Below are 18,654 nucleotides of genomic sequence, written 5' to 3'. Positions count from 1 at the left end.
GGCTCAAAACTTTCACTCCTGTGGGTGGGCCTCTGTGATATTGTTACTTTCCAGTCTGTGGCCTGCCCACCTGGTGGGTTTGGGGTTGTTTATATTGCATAATCACCCCTCTTACCATCTTGATGTTGCTTCCTCTTGTCTCTGGAATAGGATATCTTTTTTTTTTTTTTTTTTTTTTGTCTTTTTGCCATTTTCTTGGGCCGCTCTCGCAGCATATGGAGGTTCCCAGGCTAGGGGTGGAATCGGAGCAGTAGCCACCGGCCTACGCCAGGGCCACAGCAACGCGGGATCAGAGCCGCGTCTGCAACCTACACCACAGCTCACGGCAACGCTGGATCGTTAACCCACTGAGCAAGGCCAGGGATCGAACCCGCAACCTCATGGTTCCTAGTCGGGTTTGTTAACCACTGCGTCACGATGGGAACTCTGGATATCTTTTTTGATGGTTTGTTGAAAGTTATTCAATAGTTGGCTATACTTTTGTTGCTTTTATGAGAAAAGGTCAGTTTTAGTCCTTCTACTCTGCCATCTTACACACTTTCTTCTTAATCAGTACTATGTGTTTATGGAAAGGCACTTGCAGTGTTATCAAGATGTGTAATATTAGAGAGTCCAACTAGTCACATTTCAGATGGTCAGTAGTCACATGTGGCTACTAGTAGCTGCCTATTGGACAGTGCAGACAGAGAACATTTCCATTGTTGCCCAGTGTATTGTTGGATAGCTGTACTCTAGAGCCTGTGATCTTAACCATTGCATATAAAGCCTCTCAGTTTACAAAGATATGTATAGATATAGATAATTGTATACATATATATGTATTTTTTCATTTAAATTCTGCCATTAAACTTTCCTCTGAAATTCAGAAGAGTGACACAAGTCTCAAATCAGTTGAATCCAGCAAAATTACACTGATGTTTATATTTTAAGCAGTCTGGTCATAAAATTGTCTATTGTAGAGAAAAACTTGGTAAACAAGGCTATATGTCCTTTTGTTTTTTTTCTATTTTAATTTAGGAGAGTGCAGAAGGGCATAATTAACATGTTGACGATGATCAGCGATTCTGAATTGATATAGGTACTTGAGTGCCACATAACTGTATTAACATTCTAAATTCTGTTACTGAGTTTGTTTGGTTCAAATGTGTCCTGTAACACTTCCAGGAGTAGGAACAGTGGAAAATTGAATCTGTGGTACTTACAAGAGAGTTCAATAGGTGATGTCTCATTCCTGTCTCTTCAATTACTGATGTTTTCATGACTAAGCTTTTTACATCAAATTTATTACTTTGGACCCTTAAAAGAATATAAAACTGTGGGAGAGATTTGGTCAATTTAAGAATTGCTGGATTGTCTTATTTATGTCATTTTTAGACCATTTTACCTTTTAATGTTTTATTTTTAAAAATTCTTTTATATTTTGTTGTTGTTGTTGTCTTTTTAGGGCCACATCCACGGCATATGTAGGTTCCCAGGCTAGGGGTCAAATCAGAGCTATAGCCGCTGGCCTAAAGCCACAGTTAGAGCAACACAGGTTCCAAGGTGCATCTGTGACCTACCACAGCTCACAGCAATGCTGGATCCTTAACCCACTGAGCGAGGCCAGGGATTGAGCCTGTGTCCTCATGGATAGTCAGATTTCTTTCCACTGAGCCACAATGGGAACTTCAGTGTTTTCTTTCTTTAAATGTAATTCCAAATTACAAATACCTGCTTTCCCTCCTATTTCATATATCTTATATATTTTTAATAAGCACACCTATGGTTGAGTTAGAGAATGTAACAATGTTAATAAAGAGATAATGTAAACTCCAGATTGTATAACATGAGAATTGTGTTCCAAATGCAGGCTGTACTTGGAAAGCTGCAACCTCTCGAAAGTGACGACAGTCAAATAAAATCTAGAATGACACTCTGCCTCACAGTGAATGGCACATGGCATGTGTAAGAATTATAATGGATAACCAGTTTTTATAGGTTAAATGCTAAATATAGTATCTAGTTCTTTAAATGTTAAATTGAGTATAAAGCATTCTTATCAAAGGAGATTCTGTTTTTCACCCTCCACCAGTGTCAGTTTGGCAGGCCAGCTTTTTCTTTCCTTAAAAGTGACAAGTTTGTAGTTGTCACTATCTTATTTATACCTACAATTTGAGAATCTGGATGTATTTATAAATGCCCTTTGGTAAGGTTTATGTGCTCTTGACCTACCTAAAAATCTTATATATATGTGAACTTCATTCAATAGCTCTCTAGTTACTTATCAGATACATTGCATTTTTTTTTTCTTGTGTAGTTTGGGAAGAAGCAGTCTTTAAATTTGAAAGTAGAAACTTTTTTGACCAGGTATATTAAGTTTCTTTATTAAGAACCTAGAGTTATTTAAGTAATAAAAGGATTTTTATTCATAGCCTTTTTAGTGGGTCCTGTGGCACTTAAGAATTCTAGTGACGTTTTATTTCCAGATATTATAAAACTCAAATTCAAAGTGATGACAAGCAAAATATTTTGAAACATGGCAAACCCCTGCCCCTACCTCTAGGCAAAGCCTTGATTGTTTTTTAAAAATTTTATTTTCAAGGTTGAATTTCAGAATTAATTAAATGGAAATTTTTGTCAGCTTGCCAAATACTTTAAACTTCTAAATAAATTAGCTTAAACTTATAGTTTATCATTAATTTTGTTTTATTAATTAAACTAGTCATTTTAAAACTCAACCTAATTTAGGTTATTAGCTCGAATATATGGACCATGCTTTTCCCAGCTTGTAAGCTTTTTCACTTATTTGAGGAAAAATAAAGTTTAGACAAAGAGAAGCAAAGGTACACATTTGGATGTAATTTAAACCTCATTTTGATGACTGTTGGCCTAGTGACTATAGATTTTGTTCCAGTATTGTTTTCAATAATAGTGTTACTATAGCAACTAATATAAATGTTTCAAAGGGAAAAAACAAGAAACTTCTCTACAATTATGTTGTATGATGAAGTTTTTCTTTATTAACTTTTATAACTTGCTGTAGACTTTGCAAAACTACTTTTCCCAAAAAAATATTCTGAGGATCCGGTTACAAATATTTTGCCCTTTTAATCTCATCATCTGTTTCTTGCATTGATAGTATGCTATGATTAATTTAAAAGGGAAAGATGTAGAAATAGTTTGTATCGAAAATCCTGTATCTTCTTTCTATTATTTGTGTCTTACCCAGCACTCTGGAGGAAAAATGGATTTCTGCTTTCCTTCTTCTGAAATGTATAAATGAATCTTGTTCTATAAAAGTCGGTTAATATAGTATCTTTTTTTTTTGTTAAAATCAGGGTAAACATATTTGTCTAAGTCCGAGTATTGTTGGCATGTTATTATATGAACAAGTGGTTGAAAATTTATCCATTAACCTGTTTTATTGCAGATTTGATTAATAATTAGAAACTCTAAATGGCATAAATATCTTAACTTCAGCAAAAGAATAATTGAATGATAAAGCATATACCATTAATGAAGGGGAGTTCCCGTTGTGGTGCAGCGGAAACAAATCCGATTAGGAACCATGAGGTTGCGGGTTCGGTCCCTGCCCTTGCTCAGTGGGTTAACAATCCGGCGTTGCCGTGAGCTGTGGTGGAGGTTGCAGACGCGGCTCGGATCCCACGTTGCTGTGGCTCTGGCGTGGGCCGGTGGCTACAGCTCCGATTGGACCCCTAGCCTGGGAACCTCCATATGCCGCGGGAGCGGCCCAAGAAATAGCAAAAAGACAAAAAAAAAAAAAAAAAAAAAAAAAAATCTGGCGTCGCCGTGAGCTGTGGTTGTAGGTTGCAGATGTGGCTTGGATCCTGCGTTGCTGTGGCTGTGGTGTAGGCTGGCGGCTGTAGCTCCAATTTGACCCCTAGCCCGAAAACCTCCATATGCCACGAGTGGAGCCCTAAAAAGACCAAAAAAAAAAAGATGGAAGGTTTGTATTTAGTGTAAAATGATGTCCACGAAGGATATTAAGGCAGAAAATTAGGTTTCTAAACTATGTATATTACAATCCCATTTTAATGTAAAAATGTTTACACATGTGTGCATGTGTGTTCAAGTGTAAATGTGTGGAGGAGTATACAACAAATGTTACCAGTAGTTATCTCCAGGTTTTATAATAGGATATAGTATCATTTCCATTAAAATTTTTTAAAAATTATTTGAAAATAAAGGAATATCATAGCCAGTAAAAGCAATGTGATTGATTTTTTTTTTTTTTGACTGATGTTAGGAGGCAGGTAAAGTTTTCAGAAAAGCAACCAAATTTTCTTTAAACAGTCATCCTTTTATTTGTTTGTTTGTTGGTTTTCTTTTTAGGGTTGCACCTGCAGCATATGGAAGTTCCCAGAGCTAGGGGTCAAATTGGAGCTGCAGCTGCCGGCTTATGCCACAGCCACAGCAATGCTGGATCTGAGATGCATCTGCGACCTACACTGTAGCTCGAGGCAATACCGGATCCTTAACCCAGTGAGGCCAGGCCCACATTCTCATAGATACTAGTCAGAGAGTCTTAACCACTGAGCCACAGTGGGAACTCCCCAAATTTTTTAATGATGCCAAACTTAAGTTACAGATACTCTTCCTCTGATTTGTTGTCATTTTAGTTGATTGTTGCTCAAAATAAGTGGTATTGCATGGGCAGAAACTGAACCTCTATCATAATAATGACCTTAATCAGGCAATCATGTTTGACTTGATAGCATAGATCTTAAATCTGGAATTGGTAGGGAGAAGATATTTAAAGGTTTTGAAATGGGATTTCCTAAGATGAATATCTCTTTAAGATGAAAATGATAAAATAGTTCATGTCGGGTTTAGGCTAAGCATGAATTGGCCTTTCACAAGTCTGTGTCTTAAGAATTGTGTTTGTTTCAGTTTATATATTTTCTTTAAGAAAATTAGCATGTTTTTAAAAACTTTAAAAAGAACAAAACTGTTAAAAATGAAAAAAATAATAGATCTCCTTAGATTTCTCCTTCCCCTAGAACTCTTTAGGAGATTTTTCTTTTATTAAAAGAATAAATCTGGGAAATGAAGGAACTATGCTTCAAGAAATTAGTCGTTCTTTACCGTGTGATAGAATGATCATTCCTATCGGACTCAGGAAATATATTTTCTAGTCCCAGTTAGTCCTTAGTTCTGTGATTGGAAAAAAAGTTTACTTTGTCTCTCTGGACACCAGTTTCTGCCAATATCAAGGTTATAAATTTGGATTTTGTATTTACAGGATGCTAAGGACTAACTTGATAAAGCTCCCAGATATCACAGACATGTTTTTAAAGGGTATAAGTGAGTGTATTTGTGTGTATATGTATACATGCATTTCTGAAAAGGCTTTTCTTCTAACCATAAAAAAGTAGTTAATGTATGAATTATTGTATTTATAACTGAGAAATAAACACTACACTTAATTGACATACTGTTTATTTCCAAAGAATTGGGTGTCTCATTCCTGCTATTTTTTTATAATGATTTTTATTTTTTATATTATAGTTGGTTTATATTCCTGCTATTCTTATATTATCCTGTTACACATGTGAATGTAGAGTATTTCATCCATGTTTAACTTATGGTCATACCTACATTAAGTTATTATCCAGTATTATGGAGAGAACCACACAGCTGAAAATAAATTCAGTTCTGGTCCTTCCCTTTGATTGCCTTCTTAGAGAAATGAAGTGATTTTTCACTGTGGTTAAGAACATCACTTATTGTCAGACAAAAGTAAAATTAGGGACTATCCATAGAACACTTCTACCTTGTAATTTAGTTGGTATTTTGAAGAACAGCTGACTTTTCTAATTGTATTTGGCATGGTCACTTGCTAAAAATATTAGGCAATGTTATCTGGTTTTATTACATACCTCTCTCCTGAGTCATGCTTGGGGAGTGAGCACAGGAAACACACAGCTAAAGAAGCATTATCTTTTAACAGAATTTAATTCAGACTGCCCTATCTCTCTGACTGCCTGGTCAGTAACTCTGAACTTTGGAGATCTATATAATGATGATAAACCTGTTCTGTATGCCATAGGCCAGAGAAGTCAGCTTTGATGGCAGATTTATAAACTGGTACATCAGAGAAATGTATAGTTAACATTTCAAAAGAGCTAAACCTGTTAGCATATATGTTCCACCAGTAGACTTTCTTTTTTTTTTTTTTTTGTCTTTTTGCCTTTTCTAGGGCCACTCCCATGGCATATGGAGGTTCCCAGGTTAGGGGTCCAATCGGAGCTGTAGCCGCCAGCCTATGCCAGAACCACAGCAACGCAGGGTCTGAGCCGTGTCTGCAACCTACACCACAGCTCACGGCAACGCCAGATCCTTAACCCACTGAGCAAGGCCAGGGATTGAACCTGCAACCTCATGGTTCCTAGTCGGATTCGTTAACCACTAAGCCATGATGGGAACTCCTAGTAGACATTCTTAAGCCTTCTTGCTTTTTTAATGTTTTCTGCTTTCAATGAAAGAAAAAGTACGTGCATTCAAAATGAATTATAAGATCTCAGTTACAGGTGTATCCATTAAGAAAATCAGTTCCTTGGAGTCCCCTTGTGGATGCAGCGGGTTGATGGTGAATTGATTTATCAGACAGGCACATGTGCCCCTTTAATATGGCTAAGCCACAAAGGAACTCCCTTTAAGCTTGCTTATTTATTTATTTATTTGCTTTTTAAGGCCACATCTGCAGCATATGGAAGTTCCCAGGTGAGGGGTCACATTGGAGCTGCAGCTGACGGCCTGTGCCACAGCAGCTCAGGATCTCAGCCACGTTTGTGATGTACACCACAGCTCACAGCAACACTGGATCCTTAACCCACTGAGTGAGGCCAGGGATTAAACCCGCATCCTCGTGGATACTCTGCTGAGCCACAACGGGAACTCCTAAGCTTTTAATTTTTTTAACCTTAAAAGACTAACTTGAGACATCATGACTTCAAAAAAAAAAGACGCTACAATAATAAATTGATAAATAGTATATATCATTTTAAATTTGACCTTCAGGTCCTTACAGTGTAATTTATATTTGACCTTAGACAATTGAAATATGAAGGACTGTATGTTCCAGTTAAACTGTTATGTACCTGTTTTGATTAATTTAGTTTTTGTTAGTATATTGGTTGATATCTAAAGTAATTGTGAAAATAGAGTTGTGAAATATGTATGAAATATGTATGAACAGGAGGAGCCATGATTTTTAGCACAACCATTCAGTGTAATCTCTGAATTAAACAGACTTATGTTAGCATTTACTATCAATCCAGAACAAAGCACAAAACAAAATATATATGAAAAAAATTAGAAAAAAGAGCAAAAAAACCTTGGATGAAAAGTTGTCATTAAAAAATTAAACTCTGGAGTTCCCGTCGTGGCGCAGTGGTTAACGAATCCGACTAGGAACCATGAGGTTGCGGGTTCGGTCCCTGCCTTTGCTCAGTGGGTTAACGATCCGGCGTTGCCGTGAGCTGTGGTGTAGGTTGCAGACGCGGCTCGGATCCCGCGTTGCTGTGGCTCTGGTGTAGGCCGGTGGCTACAGCTCCGATTAGACCCCTAGCCTGGGAACCTCCATATGCCGCGGGAGCGGCCCAAGAAATAGCAACAATAACAACAACAACAACAACCAAAAAGACAAAAGACAAAAATAAAAAAAAATTAAACTCTTAGGAGTTCTACTTGTGGCTTAGAGGGTTATGAACCCAACTAGTATCCATGAGGGTTCGGGTTTGATCCCTGGCCTTACTCAGTGGTTAAAGATCTGACATTGCCATGAGCTGTAGTGTAGGTTGCAGATGCATCTTGGATCTGGCCTCACTGTGGCTGTGGTGTAGGCTGGCTGCAGCAGCTCTGATTCGACCCCTAGCCTGGGAACTTCCATATGCCACAAATGTGGCCCTAAAAAGGAAAATAAATAAATAAATAAAACCCTAGGAGTTCCCTCGTGGTGTAGTGGGTTAAGAATCCAGGGTTGTCACTGCAGTGGCTTGGGTCACTGCTGTGGCATGGTTCAGTCCCTAGTCTGGGAACTTCCACATGCCATGGGTGCAGGCAAAAATTTAAAAAAAAATTAAACCCCTAGAACATGCTGTATAAACATGACATTCTTACATAATAGACTGATATTGCATGTAATAAATATGTATAGGAGTCAGTTTCTAGTTTCTGGTCTAACAGTAGACCAAAAGAAGTATGGAAATATGATCCAGAGGGAGGAAATAATTCTCTGTTATTTCAACCCCTCTAAACAGGACACCATTCTTGCAGAACTTCTTCAAATACATAAAGAACACATTGTAGGATATCATGAACATGATTCTCTTTTGGACCACAAAGAAGAGGAAGAGTTGACTGAAGAAGAAAGAAAAGCAGCTTGGGCTGAGTATGAAGCAGAAAAGAAGGTAGTTCATTTGAAGTACTTTTTGGATTTTGTTTTTATGTTAGACATTTGAAGGAACAATGAGGAAGAAAAGGGTCACATTTGGAACAGGTGATAATATAATGAATCTTAAGGATCAGAGTCCCCAAGTATGAGAGTCTATATATAGGCTTTGGCTACCTTTGGTGATAGAGTGGGAAGAGAGGAGAGAAAAAATATTTTCCTCTTAAAGAGTAGTAACCTCATTTCTGCTTAGCACTTGCTAAATTGAGAGATTAGTGAGAAGCTATATATTTAGCATCACTTAACTTCTATCAACACCCTCACTGTAGAAATAGACATATAGGGGCTTAGAGTTTGGAGATAGGACTAAATGTGGCTTTAGCATGTTTACTATGAAATCTAAGTTTTGACTGAATATCAGAACACAAAAATACTCCATTATTGGACATTAATGTCAGTCTCCAGCAGCAACTTTATTTAAAATAGTTCCATGTCTTTTTAAATACCACCCCACTTGAGCAAAAATGTGCCTGAGTATGGGAAACCTAATCCTAATACCTGAATCCCTTTTAAACTCCTAATTCATTGTACCCAACTTCTTTAACGCTAATGTGATTTTAGGAGTTTCATCAGAATTCTGAGTTGCTCCATTCTGTGGGAATTATCAGAAAAAGAGTACACCTTTAGGGGTTAAAGCTTTCTATGTAATAAGATCTTGGTTTCGGCTAAAAAGGGTGTTTTGTTTGTGTGTGAAAGAGTGTTAATAATTTCCTAGATCTGAGAATGTGGATTTTTTTTTAAACCAGTAGGTGATGTAGAATTTCAAGTTTTAAATCACAATGTGGAAAGTGCATAATTTTTTGTTTTTAGGGACTGACCATGCGTTTCAACATACCAACTGGGACCAATTTACCCCCTGTCAGTTTCAACTCTCAAACTCCTTATATTCCTTTCAATTTGGGAGCCCTGTCAGCAATGAGTAATCAACAGCTGGAGGTAAGTTGTGAAGTACAAAAGTAGTTTAACTTGAATTAAAGGCATTTTCAAATGCCCTGTTGTTGAAGGTTCCCTATGCAGGAATATCACATTCTCCAAAAGATTACCTCTGAATAGACCAAGAAATTTTTCTTTTATTTGTTGACCTTTTTGAACCAGCATAGACGAGAATAAAATGTGGTTTGTTCAGAGCACAAGGGAATCAGGCCTTGAATTAATATAGTTTGAATTATTTTAATTAAGGAACAATAGGGCAGCTGACTGGCTTGGGAAATAGCACTTTCTTCAGTTATAAAATATTCTGAATAAACAAATTACTTGCTTGTTTGAAAGTAGGATAAATACGCACACATTGATTTACATTCTAATGTAATATAGATGCAGCATTAAGTATATAATAATGCATAGTATTATGAAATAATTTAAAACTAGAATCAATTATGAATAAGAAAGACTAAGTTTTAATATACCAATAATTTAATACCCTAACTGAATCCATGGTTTTCTTTTTTAAATGTGCTTATGGAGTCATTTAAATTATTATTGCACTAAAACCCACACATCTGAAGACCTTGACTGATGAGTTTTACTCCATTTTTTGATGCTGAATTTTGCTGTTCTTTTTGATTATTCAAAGAGTTTTAAAACCAAGTGCTATAAATTGGCAAGAGGGGGATCCCTATAATTTAAAACTATGCTGTCTTTTACATGCCATGGTAAAAATAATTTCTTGCACTCTTCTAGGACCTCATTAATCAAGGAAGAGAAAAAGTTGTGGAAGCAACAAACAGTGTGACAGCAGTGAGGATTCAGCCTCTTGAAGATATAATTTCAGCTGTAGTAAGTTAATTGGCAATTGTCTTACTCCACTTGCAATTTATGTTCTCCTCCCACCATTTGTTTTAACTTTTAATTGTTGTTTGCTTCAGTACTTCTGTGAGAAGAATATAATTCTTATAATTTGGTTTGCAATAGTAAAATATTAGTAAACTGGATAATAGTGCCAAGCTATATATATATAATATATAATTCAGCAGTTTCACCTAGATGTTGGCACAAAAGAGAAATTTAAAATCTCAAAATTGGAAAATCAGAGAAATCTATGCATTGTTTATATAAACATATTTTAATTACCAGTTACACAAATTAAATGCAAATAGTTTTTATTGATAAAAATTATTTTTATTAATGCTATCACAAAATACCTAAAGTAATACTTTGATTTCTCTTTCCTTATTTATTTATTTATTTATTTATTTATTTTTTTCCTGCTGTACAGCATGGGGATCAAGTTACTCTTACATGTATGCTAAATGCAAATAGTTTTATTCCAAACATATCTAACCCTTGTGTAACAGTGGACAACTTAGTACCCTGCTTTTAATCATTGTTTTCTTTAGAAAAGAATAAAGGAAAAGGGGAAAAAAACTTTAAAAATCCTGAATATCTTTAAGTACCTTAATTGTTTTTCCTCAATTCTACTGCAATAAGGAGTAAATAGAAACTTTTCTTTTAGTGGAAGGAAAACATGAATCTCTCAGAGGCCCAGGTACAGGCGTTAGCATTAAGTAGACAAGCCAGCCAGGAGCTTGATGTTAAACGAAGAGAAGCAATCTACAATGACGTATTGACAAAACAACAGATGGTAAGAATTCGGACTATCTCTAGGTTGTGTTTAATTTTCTTGAATTTATAATAATGGGTTTGTGTGATATCTGTGTCATTAACCATCCCTTATATGGACAGATGAATGAATGGTCATTGGTTATTCCCAGAAGAAGTTTCATCCAAAAACATAGTAATGTCAAGTAAAATTTGTCTTTTATTGCAAAGGAGCAACAACTTCCCAAATGGGTCTCCTTGAAGTTTATATAGGATTTCTTCCATATAATTTTATTTATTTATTTTTTGTATTCTAGACATCTGAAAATGAATTTATGCCAAACTTTTTACCACATTTACTACTTTTAAACGACTTCCATACTTTTTAATGTATTTGACAGTAAATATGGAGCTATATATGACACAGGTTCCTACTAAATTATTTAATTCTTAAAAGACTAACATATTCCAGAATCCTTGATCATCTTTCTCAGCACAGTCCTTTGCCAGCCATCAGCCTTGCACTGGAAAATTTCAACTCTTGACACCAGGGAATCAATTTCTGTGGTATGAATTTTACTTAGAAAGCACTGTAGAATTATGTGGTTTTAAATTATCTTAAGGAATTTGAGACATCCCAGGTAGGAATTATTCCCACTGCAAGTGCCTTTTCCCTTTGATGTTTGTCACGAAAAATGTTTATTTGTCTGTCATCATGTGAAATATTCAAGAGAATGACAAAGGAGACTTGACAATAAGTGCTGTAACTAATACTTGAGACTAATCACAGTGTTGGACGGGTTACTATGGCAACTAACCTAAATGTGGCTTGCACTACAATAATCAAGTCATTAAGAGAATTTAGCCCTAAATGGTGTTACTAACCAGTTTCTATAGTAATGGTCCTGTGAATGCCATCAAATTAGTAATGGTGATAACAATAATGTGTTTGCCTTTTGGTATGGTACCCCCTTAACAAATTGATTTCAACTCAAAACTTGATACTGCCACTTTGAGACAGGTCATGCACTTGTAACAGCTCCCTTTTCTCTCTTTAGTTAATCAGCTGTGTCCAGCGGATACTTATGAACCGAAGGCTCCAGCAGCAGTACAATCAGCAGCAACAGCAGCAAATGACTTATCAACAAGCAACACTGGGTCACCTCATGATGCCAAAGCCTCCAAATTTAATCATGAATCCTTCTAACTACCAGCAGATTGATATGAGAGGAATGTATCAGTCAGTGGCTGGTGGTATGCAGCCACCACCATTACAGCGTGCACCACCCCCAATGAGAAGCAAAAATCCAGGACCTTCCCAAGGGAAATCAATGTGATTTTGCACTAAAAGATTAAAAGATTGTTAAAATCATAGAAAGATCTTTTATTTTTTTAGGAATCAATGACTTAACAGAACTCAACTGTATAAATAGTTTGGTCCCCTTAAATGCCAATCTTCCATATTAGTTTTAAATTTTTTTTAATAGGGCATACCATTTCTTCCTGACACTTGTCAGTGATGTTGCCTAGAATCTTCTTACACACATTGAGTACAGAAGATCTTTCAAATTGTTTTCAGTGAAAACAAGTCTTTCCATAACAGTAACAACTCCACAGACTTCCTCTCTAAATTTTTATGCCTGCTTTTAGCAACCATAAAATTGTCATAAAATTAAAGAATTTATGAAAGAATACAGATTTATATATTCATTCTTTACATATAAAAACACACAGCTGAGTTCTTAGAGTTGATTCCTCAAGTTATCAAATACTTTTGTACTTACTAATCCATTTCTTGATTAAAGTGATTGAAATGGTTTTAAATGTTCCTTTGACTGAAGTCTGAAACTGGGCTCCTGCTATATCATCTCTGTGACTGAAAGCTAGAAACTAAGGGTTATCTTTTACACAGAATTGTGTGCAATATTCTTAAATACTACTGCTCTAAAACTTGGAGGAGTCTTGCAGTTATCCTAGCATTGTATAAACAGCCTTAAGTACAGCCTAAGAAGAGAATTCTTTTTTCTTCTTTAGTCTTTCTGCCATTTTTTATTTTCAGTTATATGTGCTGAAATAATTACTGGTAAAATTTCAGGGTTGTGGATTATCTTCCACACATGAATTTTCTTTCTCCTGGCACTAATATAAAGCACATCTCTTAACTGCTTGGTGCCATTGCTAGTGCTTCATCCTGTTGCTGGCAGTGGGATGTGTACTAACAAAATTAAGTTCTAGCATTTTAGGAGGTTATGGATGACTTTGTGGTTGTTAGGTTCACACCCTGTTTTATAAACATCAAAATGGCAGAACCATTGCTGACTTTAAGTTCACATGACGAATGTGCTTTAACAATTCCCAGTACTGTCAGTATTGTGAAATAATTCCTCCTAAAGATAAGGATCACTGGCTTCTATGCTCATCTTCTTTTCTCTCATCATTGTGTTTTTTCCCAACTATGTTTTCTTACATAAATTATGTTTCAAAGCTTGATTTTTTTTGGTTTAGATCTGTGAAGCAGTTTTCTGATTAAAATTAATTCATCTAATACCCTTTTATGAGGTTTTACTAGAAAGTCATTACATTGTCATTTTTCTTACCCCAGGCCTGTAAAAATGACCTATAAGTTTATTCATGTACAATTTGTTTGCTTGAGTTTCTTAACGAAAAAGATAGACTGTGAGAGTCAACTCAACATGGCAAAACCATTTTTGAGATGGTGACATAACAGGTAGTGGAAATAATTAACGAATTCCATAAAAAAAAAGAAAGTGGGGTAGAGTATTTGCTCTAGGTATCACTGGATTAGAAAGAGTTTGACATTAGCTGAAACTGTTTTCAGTTGTTTGGAGGATTAAGAGATTCTACTTTTATCATGAAGGAACTAGTGGTAAAACATCCAAGAGCACTAGGTTTGTCATATAGAATTTTGAGGTTTGGTGGATCCACCCCTTACCTTTCCATGGTGAGTTATCACCAACAAATTCCATATATTTGGATATTATGCCAGCCGTATAATCAAATTTATATCATTGGGGGATGTGTTTTTACTATAAAAGAAATGAAAAAGACAAGATTTATGAGATAAATATTTGAAGACAGTGTACTCTTGCCAGCTGTTATCAGTTGGTATTTCTTCTACAAGTCCAGAATACTTTAAACCTGATTTGCTAGACCTCAGGACTTTCAACATGGTCTAATTACTTACTCAAAGACATAGATGTCAAAATTTTAGGCAACCTTCTAAACCTTTTTCACCATGGATCAAACTATGACTTAAAGAATAACACACATAGATGGATTAATTGGAAATAAGAGAGTTTGAGATAAAACTTGGACCACTTTGCATACACTCTTCTTCACTTGACATTTTAGCTACATAATATGTACTTTGAGTATAACATCAAGCTTTAACAAATATTTAAAGACAAAATCACATCAATAAGATACTAAAAGGCTCATTTTTATATTTGTTTTAGATGTTTTGAATAGTTGCAATGGCTTAAAAAAATGATGTTTTAAAATGTTGCTTGTAATACAGTTTTGCCTGCTAAATTCTCCACATTTTGTAACCTGTTTTATTTCTTTGGGTGTAAAGCGTTTTTGCTTAGTATTGTGATATTGTATATGTTTTGTCCCAGTTGTATAGTAATGTTTCAGTCCATCATCCAGCTTTGGCTGCTGAAATCATACAGCTGTGAAGACTTGCCTTTGTTTCTGTTAGACTGCTTTTCAGTTCTGTATTGAGTATCTTAAGTACTGTAGAAAAGATGTCACTTCTTCCTTTAAGGCTGTTTTGTAATATATATATAAGGACTGGAATTGTGTTTTTAAAGAAAAGCATTCGAGTATGACAATAATACTAAATGTGTTTTCACCATTCAAAGTGCTGTTTAGTAGTTGAAACTTAAACTATTTAATGTCATTTAATAAAGTGACCAAAATGTGTTGTGCTCTTTATTGCATTTTCACAGCTTTGAAAATCTGTGCACATATTGTTTCATAGAAAATGTATAGCTTTTGATGTGCTATTTAATGGTGGTTCTTTTTGCACATTTAGTTATTTAATATTGGGAGGTCAAGAAGTTTGGTTTTTGAATCTGTTATATACTAAATTCTGTAAAAGGAGATCTCAAACCTCAAAAATAATTTACATACCAGGAAGTGTATGTGTGTTTGTGTTAGTTTTGGTTGTCTGTGTGTAATCCAGCACCATTTCCTGCTTCCCAACAGCTGCATCACTCATATTTAAGTCAAGCAGAGCTGTCACTCCACATTTGATACAAAAGCTGCTTACAGTTGCAAAGCCATAGCAGGTTGATGGAAACCTTATTACCTGGCCTCCAAAGAAGCTAAATATTTTATAGTTTTCCCTTAGATATGCCCATTTTACCTGTAGTATCATAAAATCAGATACATATTTCTGTACCCTAAACAAAACTCTAAAAACAATTACTTATGTATCCCAGTAAAAATAGTTTCCTTTGAGGGTGGCATGCTGTGAGATATTTTAACAGTAAAATAGATCATCCTTTTACATGCTTATTTCTCTAAAAATTATGTTTACCTGATCTAATCTGACTTAGTCTCAAATGACTTTTGGCTATCTCCAAATAAAATCTACCCTTAGAGATGAAAATTCTTCCACCATTGATCTTTTTTCCCCCGAAGTTATGTAATCTGTGCCAACCTCAAAGGAGTGACAAAGTTTCAGAAATGCTTTTTGTCTGTGCAACATTTTATATATGCTGTTATATGGAAGTGAATAAAAATTAAAAATCCAAAATATATACCGTTTCTAAGCTTAATATCTGCAAGGTAACCAAACTGCCCACAGCGCTCATGTTGGATCTAATTAAAAAAAAAAAAAAAAACGAAAACAAGGAGCTCCTGTCGTGGCTCAGTGATTAACGAATCCGACTAGGAACCATGAGGTTGAGGGTTCAATCCCTGGCCTTGCTTAGTGGGTTAAGGATCCGGTGTTGCCGTGAGCTGTGGTGTAGGTTGCAGACGCGGCTGGGATCTGGCATTGCTCTGGCTCTGGTGGAGGCCGGTGGCTAGCTCCAATTAGACCCCTGGGAACCTTCATATGCCGCCGCGGGAGCAGCCCTAGAAAAGGCAAAAAGACAAAAACAAATGCCCTCCTTGTCCCTGCCTGAGAGTCTTACTTCCTGGAATATGTATTGCAGTAAAATTTCTTTACAATATATACTGCCACCCTCTCTTTGGAATAACCTTTCTGACACTATTGTGCCTACTTGGCTAACTATGGAAATCACTCTTCCTCTCATCACTCTAGGGATTTGTCTTTCTGATGGTGACCACTGCACATGTTCACCAAGGCAGCATATAAATTGAGGCGTTTATTAAAGCTTTAATTGAAGGAATGAAAGTAAGACATCCTAAAATAGTGCAGCTCCTCTTTTGATACTCAAAACTGCCACATATTCCAAGCAGCATCTACTCAGCATTTCCTGAATGCTTTATGAACATTTATGCCCTCACTTCGCCTCCCAGATAAGAAACACCTAAGGGATCTTGGCTCCAATCTCCTTTAGCTGACTTTATCAGATGACTACTAAGAAAATTCTACCTATTAAATATATTTTGCCCCCTCCCTATAGTCCTCACATCAAATATGTGCTGATTTTCAAGGAAGGTGAAGACTTACCAGATGTAAGAATGGGATTTATTTCAGGTATATGAAGAGAAAGTGTAGTATTGAAAGAATAGGAACAAAAGTAGAGAAGGATCAGGAAAGACAGACTAGATTGTAGTGGATAGATAGAGGGCCTTGAAATCCTGAATAAGTAATTCAATATGGAGGATAACAAGAGTTTGTGAGATGGCTGATGTGTTCAAAGTAGCAGATAAAGATAGTGATTTGGGCAGAAGTAATTTGAATGGTTTAGAATGTAAGGTGAAGAAAGACTGGAGACAGGAAGAGATAATGAGGCATTCAGTGACCAAACTACAGACAATTTTAAGGAAAAAAGCAAAAAATCATTTGAGGTTGTATAGGATAGTAAACTTGTTAAAGTATAAGAAAAACCTTATTTCCTTTTATCCTTCCTCAGGGAGCCCACTTTGTTCAGGATTTCTGATTTTACACACAAAACTTCACTTACTCTTTGTTTATTCTCTCAGCCTCATGATAAATCTGTTAGTGCATTCCTGTTCTTTCATAATTTTTCATTGCTCCTAATTATCCCTTATACATATTTGCAGAAAGTGAGTTTGGTCCATTTAACTAAGTTGAGTGTAATTCTACTTCTTTCCTCAAGGTAACTCTTCAAAGGGCTAAATCCATTTCTACTACTTTTACTCGAGACTCATTCATTCCAAGGGGTAGTATCTCTGTTGGTAATGTTATGTTTATAAGCTCCCCTTGGTATTTCCAAAGTACCTTGTGGTTATTTTGTGTTAACCTGTATATAACTTATCTGCGAGAAAAGTGAGGAGAATAATTACATTTTCCTTGTGACAGTTAAGCTAAAGACCAAAATCAAATCTATTGCCCTTTGGAGGCAGAAGACATATTCTAGTCAAATTATCTGGGCCTTTCATGTCTCATTTGGAAAATGGGACTCTAATAATACCTTACTTTCTTAAAAGCAGGAGGCTGGACCAGGTGATTTCCTGAGGTCCTTTTAAGCTCCAAGAGCTGGGGTTTAGCTGTGAGCAAAGCACAATTTGAAGCCAAAAGGTGATGTGTTTGTCTAAGGTTACATGGTAAATTTGTGAACAGAATTAGAAATCTCTTCCCTTTGGCTAACCCTCTCCCCAACTAAGCCATGCCTTTTCTTTTCCTCCGTTTAGAAAAATGAGAGGTCTGACAGGCATTTTAATGACAAGCAGATAAGTCAAGTTGTAATTGGCTCTAATTACCACTTCCACGAGCTGTAACCTCCTTTATCTTTTGCCCAGGGGCACTCCCAGAGCTGTGTTTCTTACTGCTTCTGGAACTCTGCAGGAAAACAAAACAAAACAAAAAACGTGTTTAAGGATCTGATTCATATGTCTTGTTTCCCTGATTGGGTTATATGCATGACAAAACATCAGGGTAAATATTTGCTTTTGTTTTTTGTTTGTTTTTGCCTTTTTTTTTTTTTTCTAAGGCTGCACCTGCAGCATATGGAGTTTCCCAGGCTAGGGGTCCAATTGGAGCTGTAGCTGCCGGCCTACACCAGAGCCACAGCAATGCAGGATCCAAGCCACATCTGCGACCTACACCACAGCTCACGGCAACGCCGGATACTTAACCCACTGAGCAAGGCCAGGGATGGACCTGCAACCTCATGGTTCCTAGTCGGATTCGTTAACCACTGAGCCATGACAGAAACTCCCAATATCTGCTTTTGTAAAGTCAATTTTTTAGCAAATAGTTGGTAACTTCCCATTCGATTGTTCATAACTGTAAAGCCCAAGTCAGGCTGATATTTACACTGTCTGGTCTGGCTGAAGTTGAGAGTGAATAGGAGGCAATATGTGTTTATATTGACTTGTATATAACAACACATATGGCATGCTTTTTGAGATGAAGGTTTTGTAATAGTAAAATCTTTTGATGAAAGCTACAAAAAATAATAGAAGAAAGGAGTGAAACAGTGATCATTTTTTTCTGTAGCTGTCCTCATACGCCAATAGCAAAGCAGGTAGAAGCTTGT

The 18,654-nt window shown here is 36.1% G+C and overlaps 1 protein-coding gene and 1 long non-coding RNA gene across 25 annotated transcripts in view; one reads left to right on the top strand and one right to left on the bottom strand.

Annotated features, from left to right (window-relative positions):
* Positions 1–15,773, top strand: part of ATRX (ATRX chromatin remodeler) — a 288,606-nt gene extending 272,833 nt beyond the window's left edge. For all 24 annotated transcript variants that reach the window (XM_085008437.1, XM_085008445.1, XM_021080085.2 and 21 more), the window contains 5 exons: positions 8,262–8,411; positions 9,263–9,388; positions 10,133–10,228; positions 10,905–11,033; positions 12,049–15,773. In XM_085008437.1, coding sequence (XP_084864563.1) covers positions 8,262–8,411; positions 9,263–9,388; positions 10,133–10,228; positions 10,905–11,033; positions 12,049–12,327 — 780 coding nt within the window. In that variant the 3' untranslated portion in view covers positions 12,328–15,773. The remainder of the gene's footprint in view (positions 1–8,261; positions 8,412–9,262; positions 9,389–10,132; positions 10,229–10,904; positions 11,034–12,048) is intronic.
* Positions 314–7,325, bottom strand: LOC146394667 (uncharacterized). Its single transcript, XR_014835658.1, has 2 exons — positions 6,427–7,325; positions 314–3,431 (listed from the first exon to the last, which is right to left on the bottom strand). It is a non-coding gene; the product is annotated as an uncharacterized LOC146394667 (long non-coding RNA).
* Positions 15,774–18,654: the final 2,881 nt, after the last annotated feature.

The sequence above is a fragment of the Sus scrofa genome, chromosome X (genome assembly GCF_054392235.1).
Source record: "Sus scrofa isolate SSC_HxYL_T2T_F1_AM1 chromosome X, Sscrofa_HxYL_maternal_Yorkshire_Landrace_v2.0, whole genome shotgun sequence".
Classification (NCBI taxonomy): Eukaryota; Metazoa; Chordata; class Mammalia; order Artiodactyla; family Suidae; genus Sus; species Sus scrofa.
Note: the sequence above shows the minus strand (reverse complement) of the source record. Positions and strands in the feature narration are given on the sequence as shown.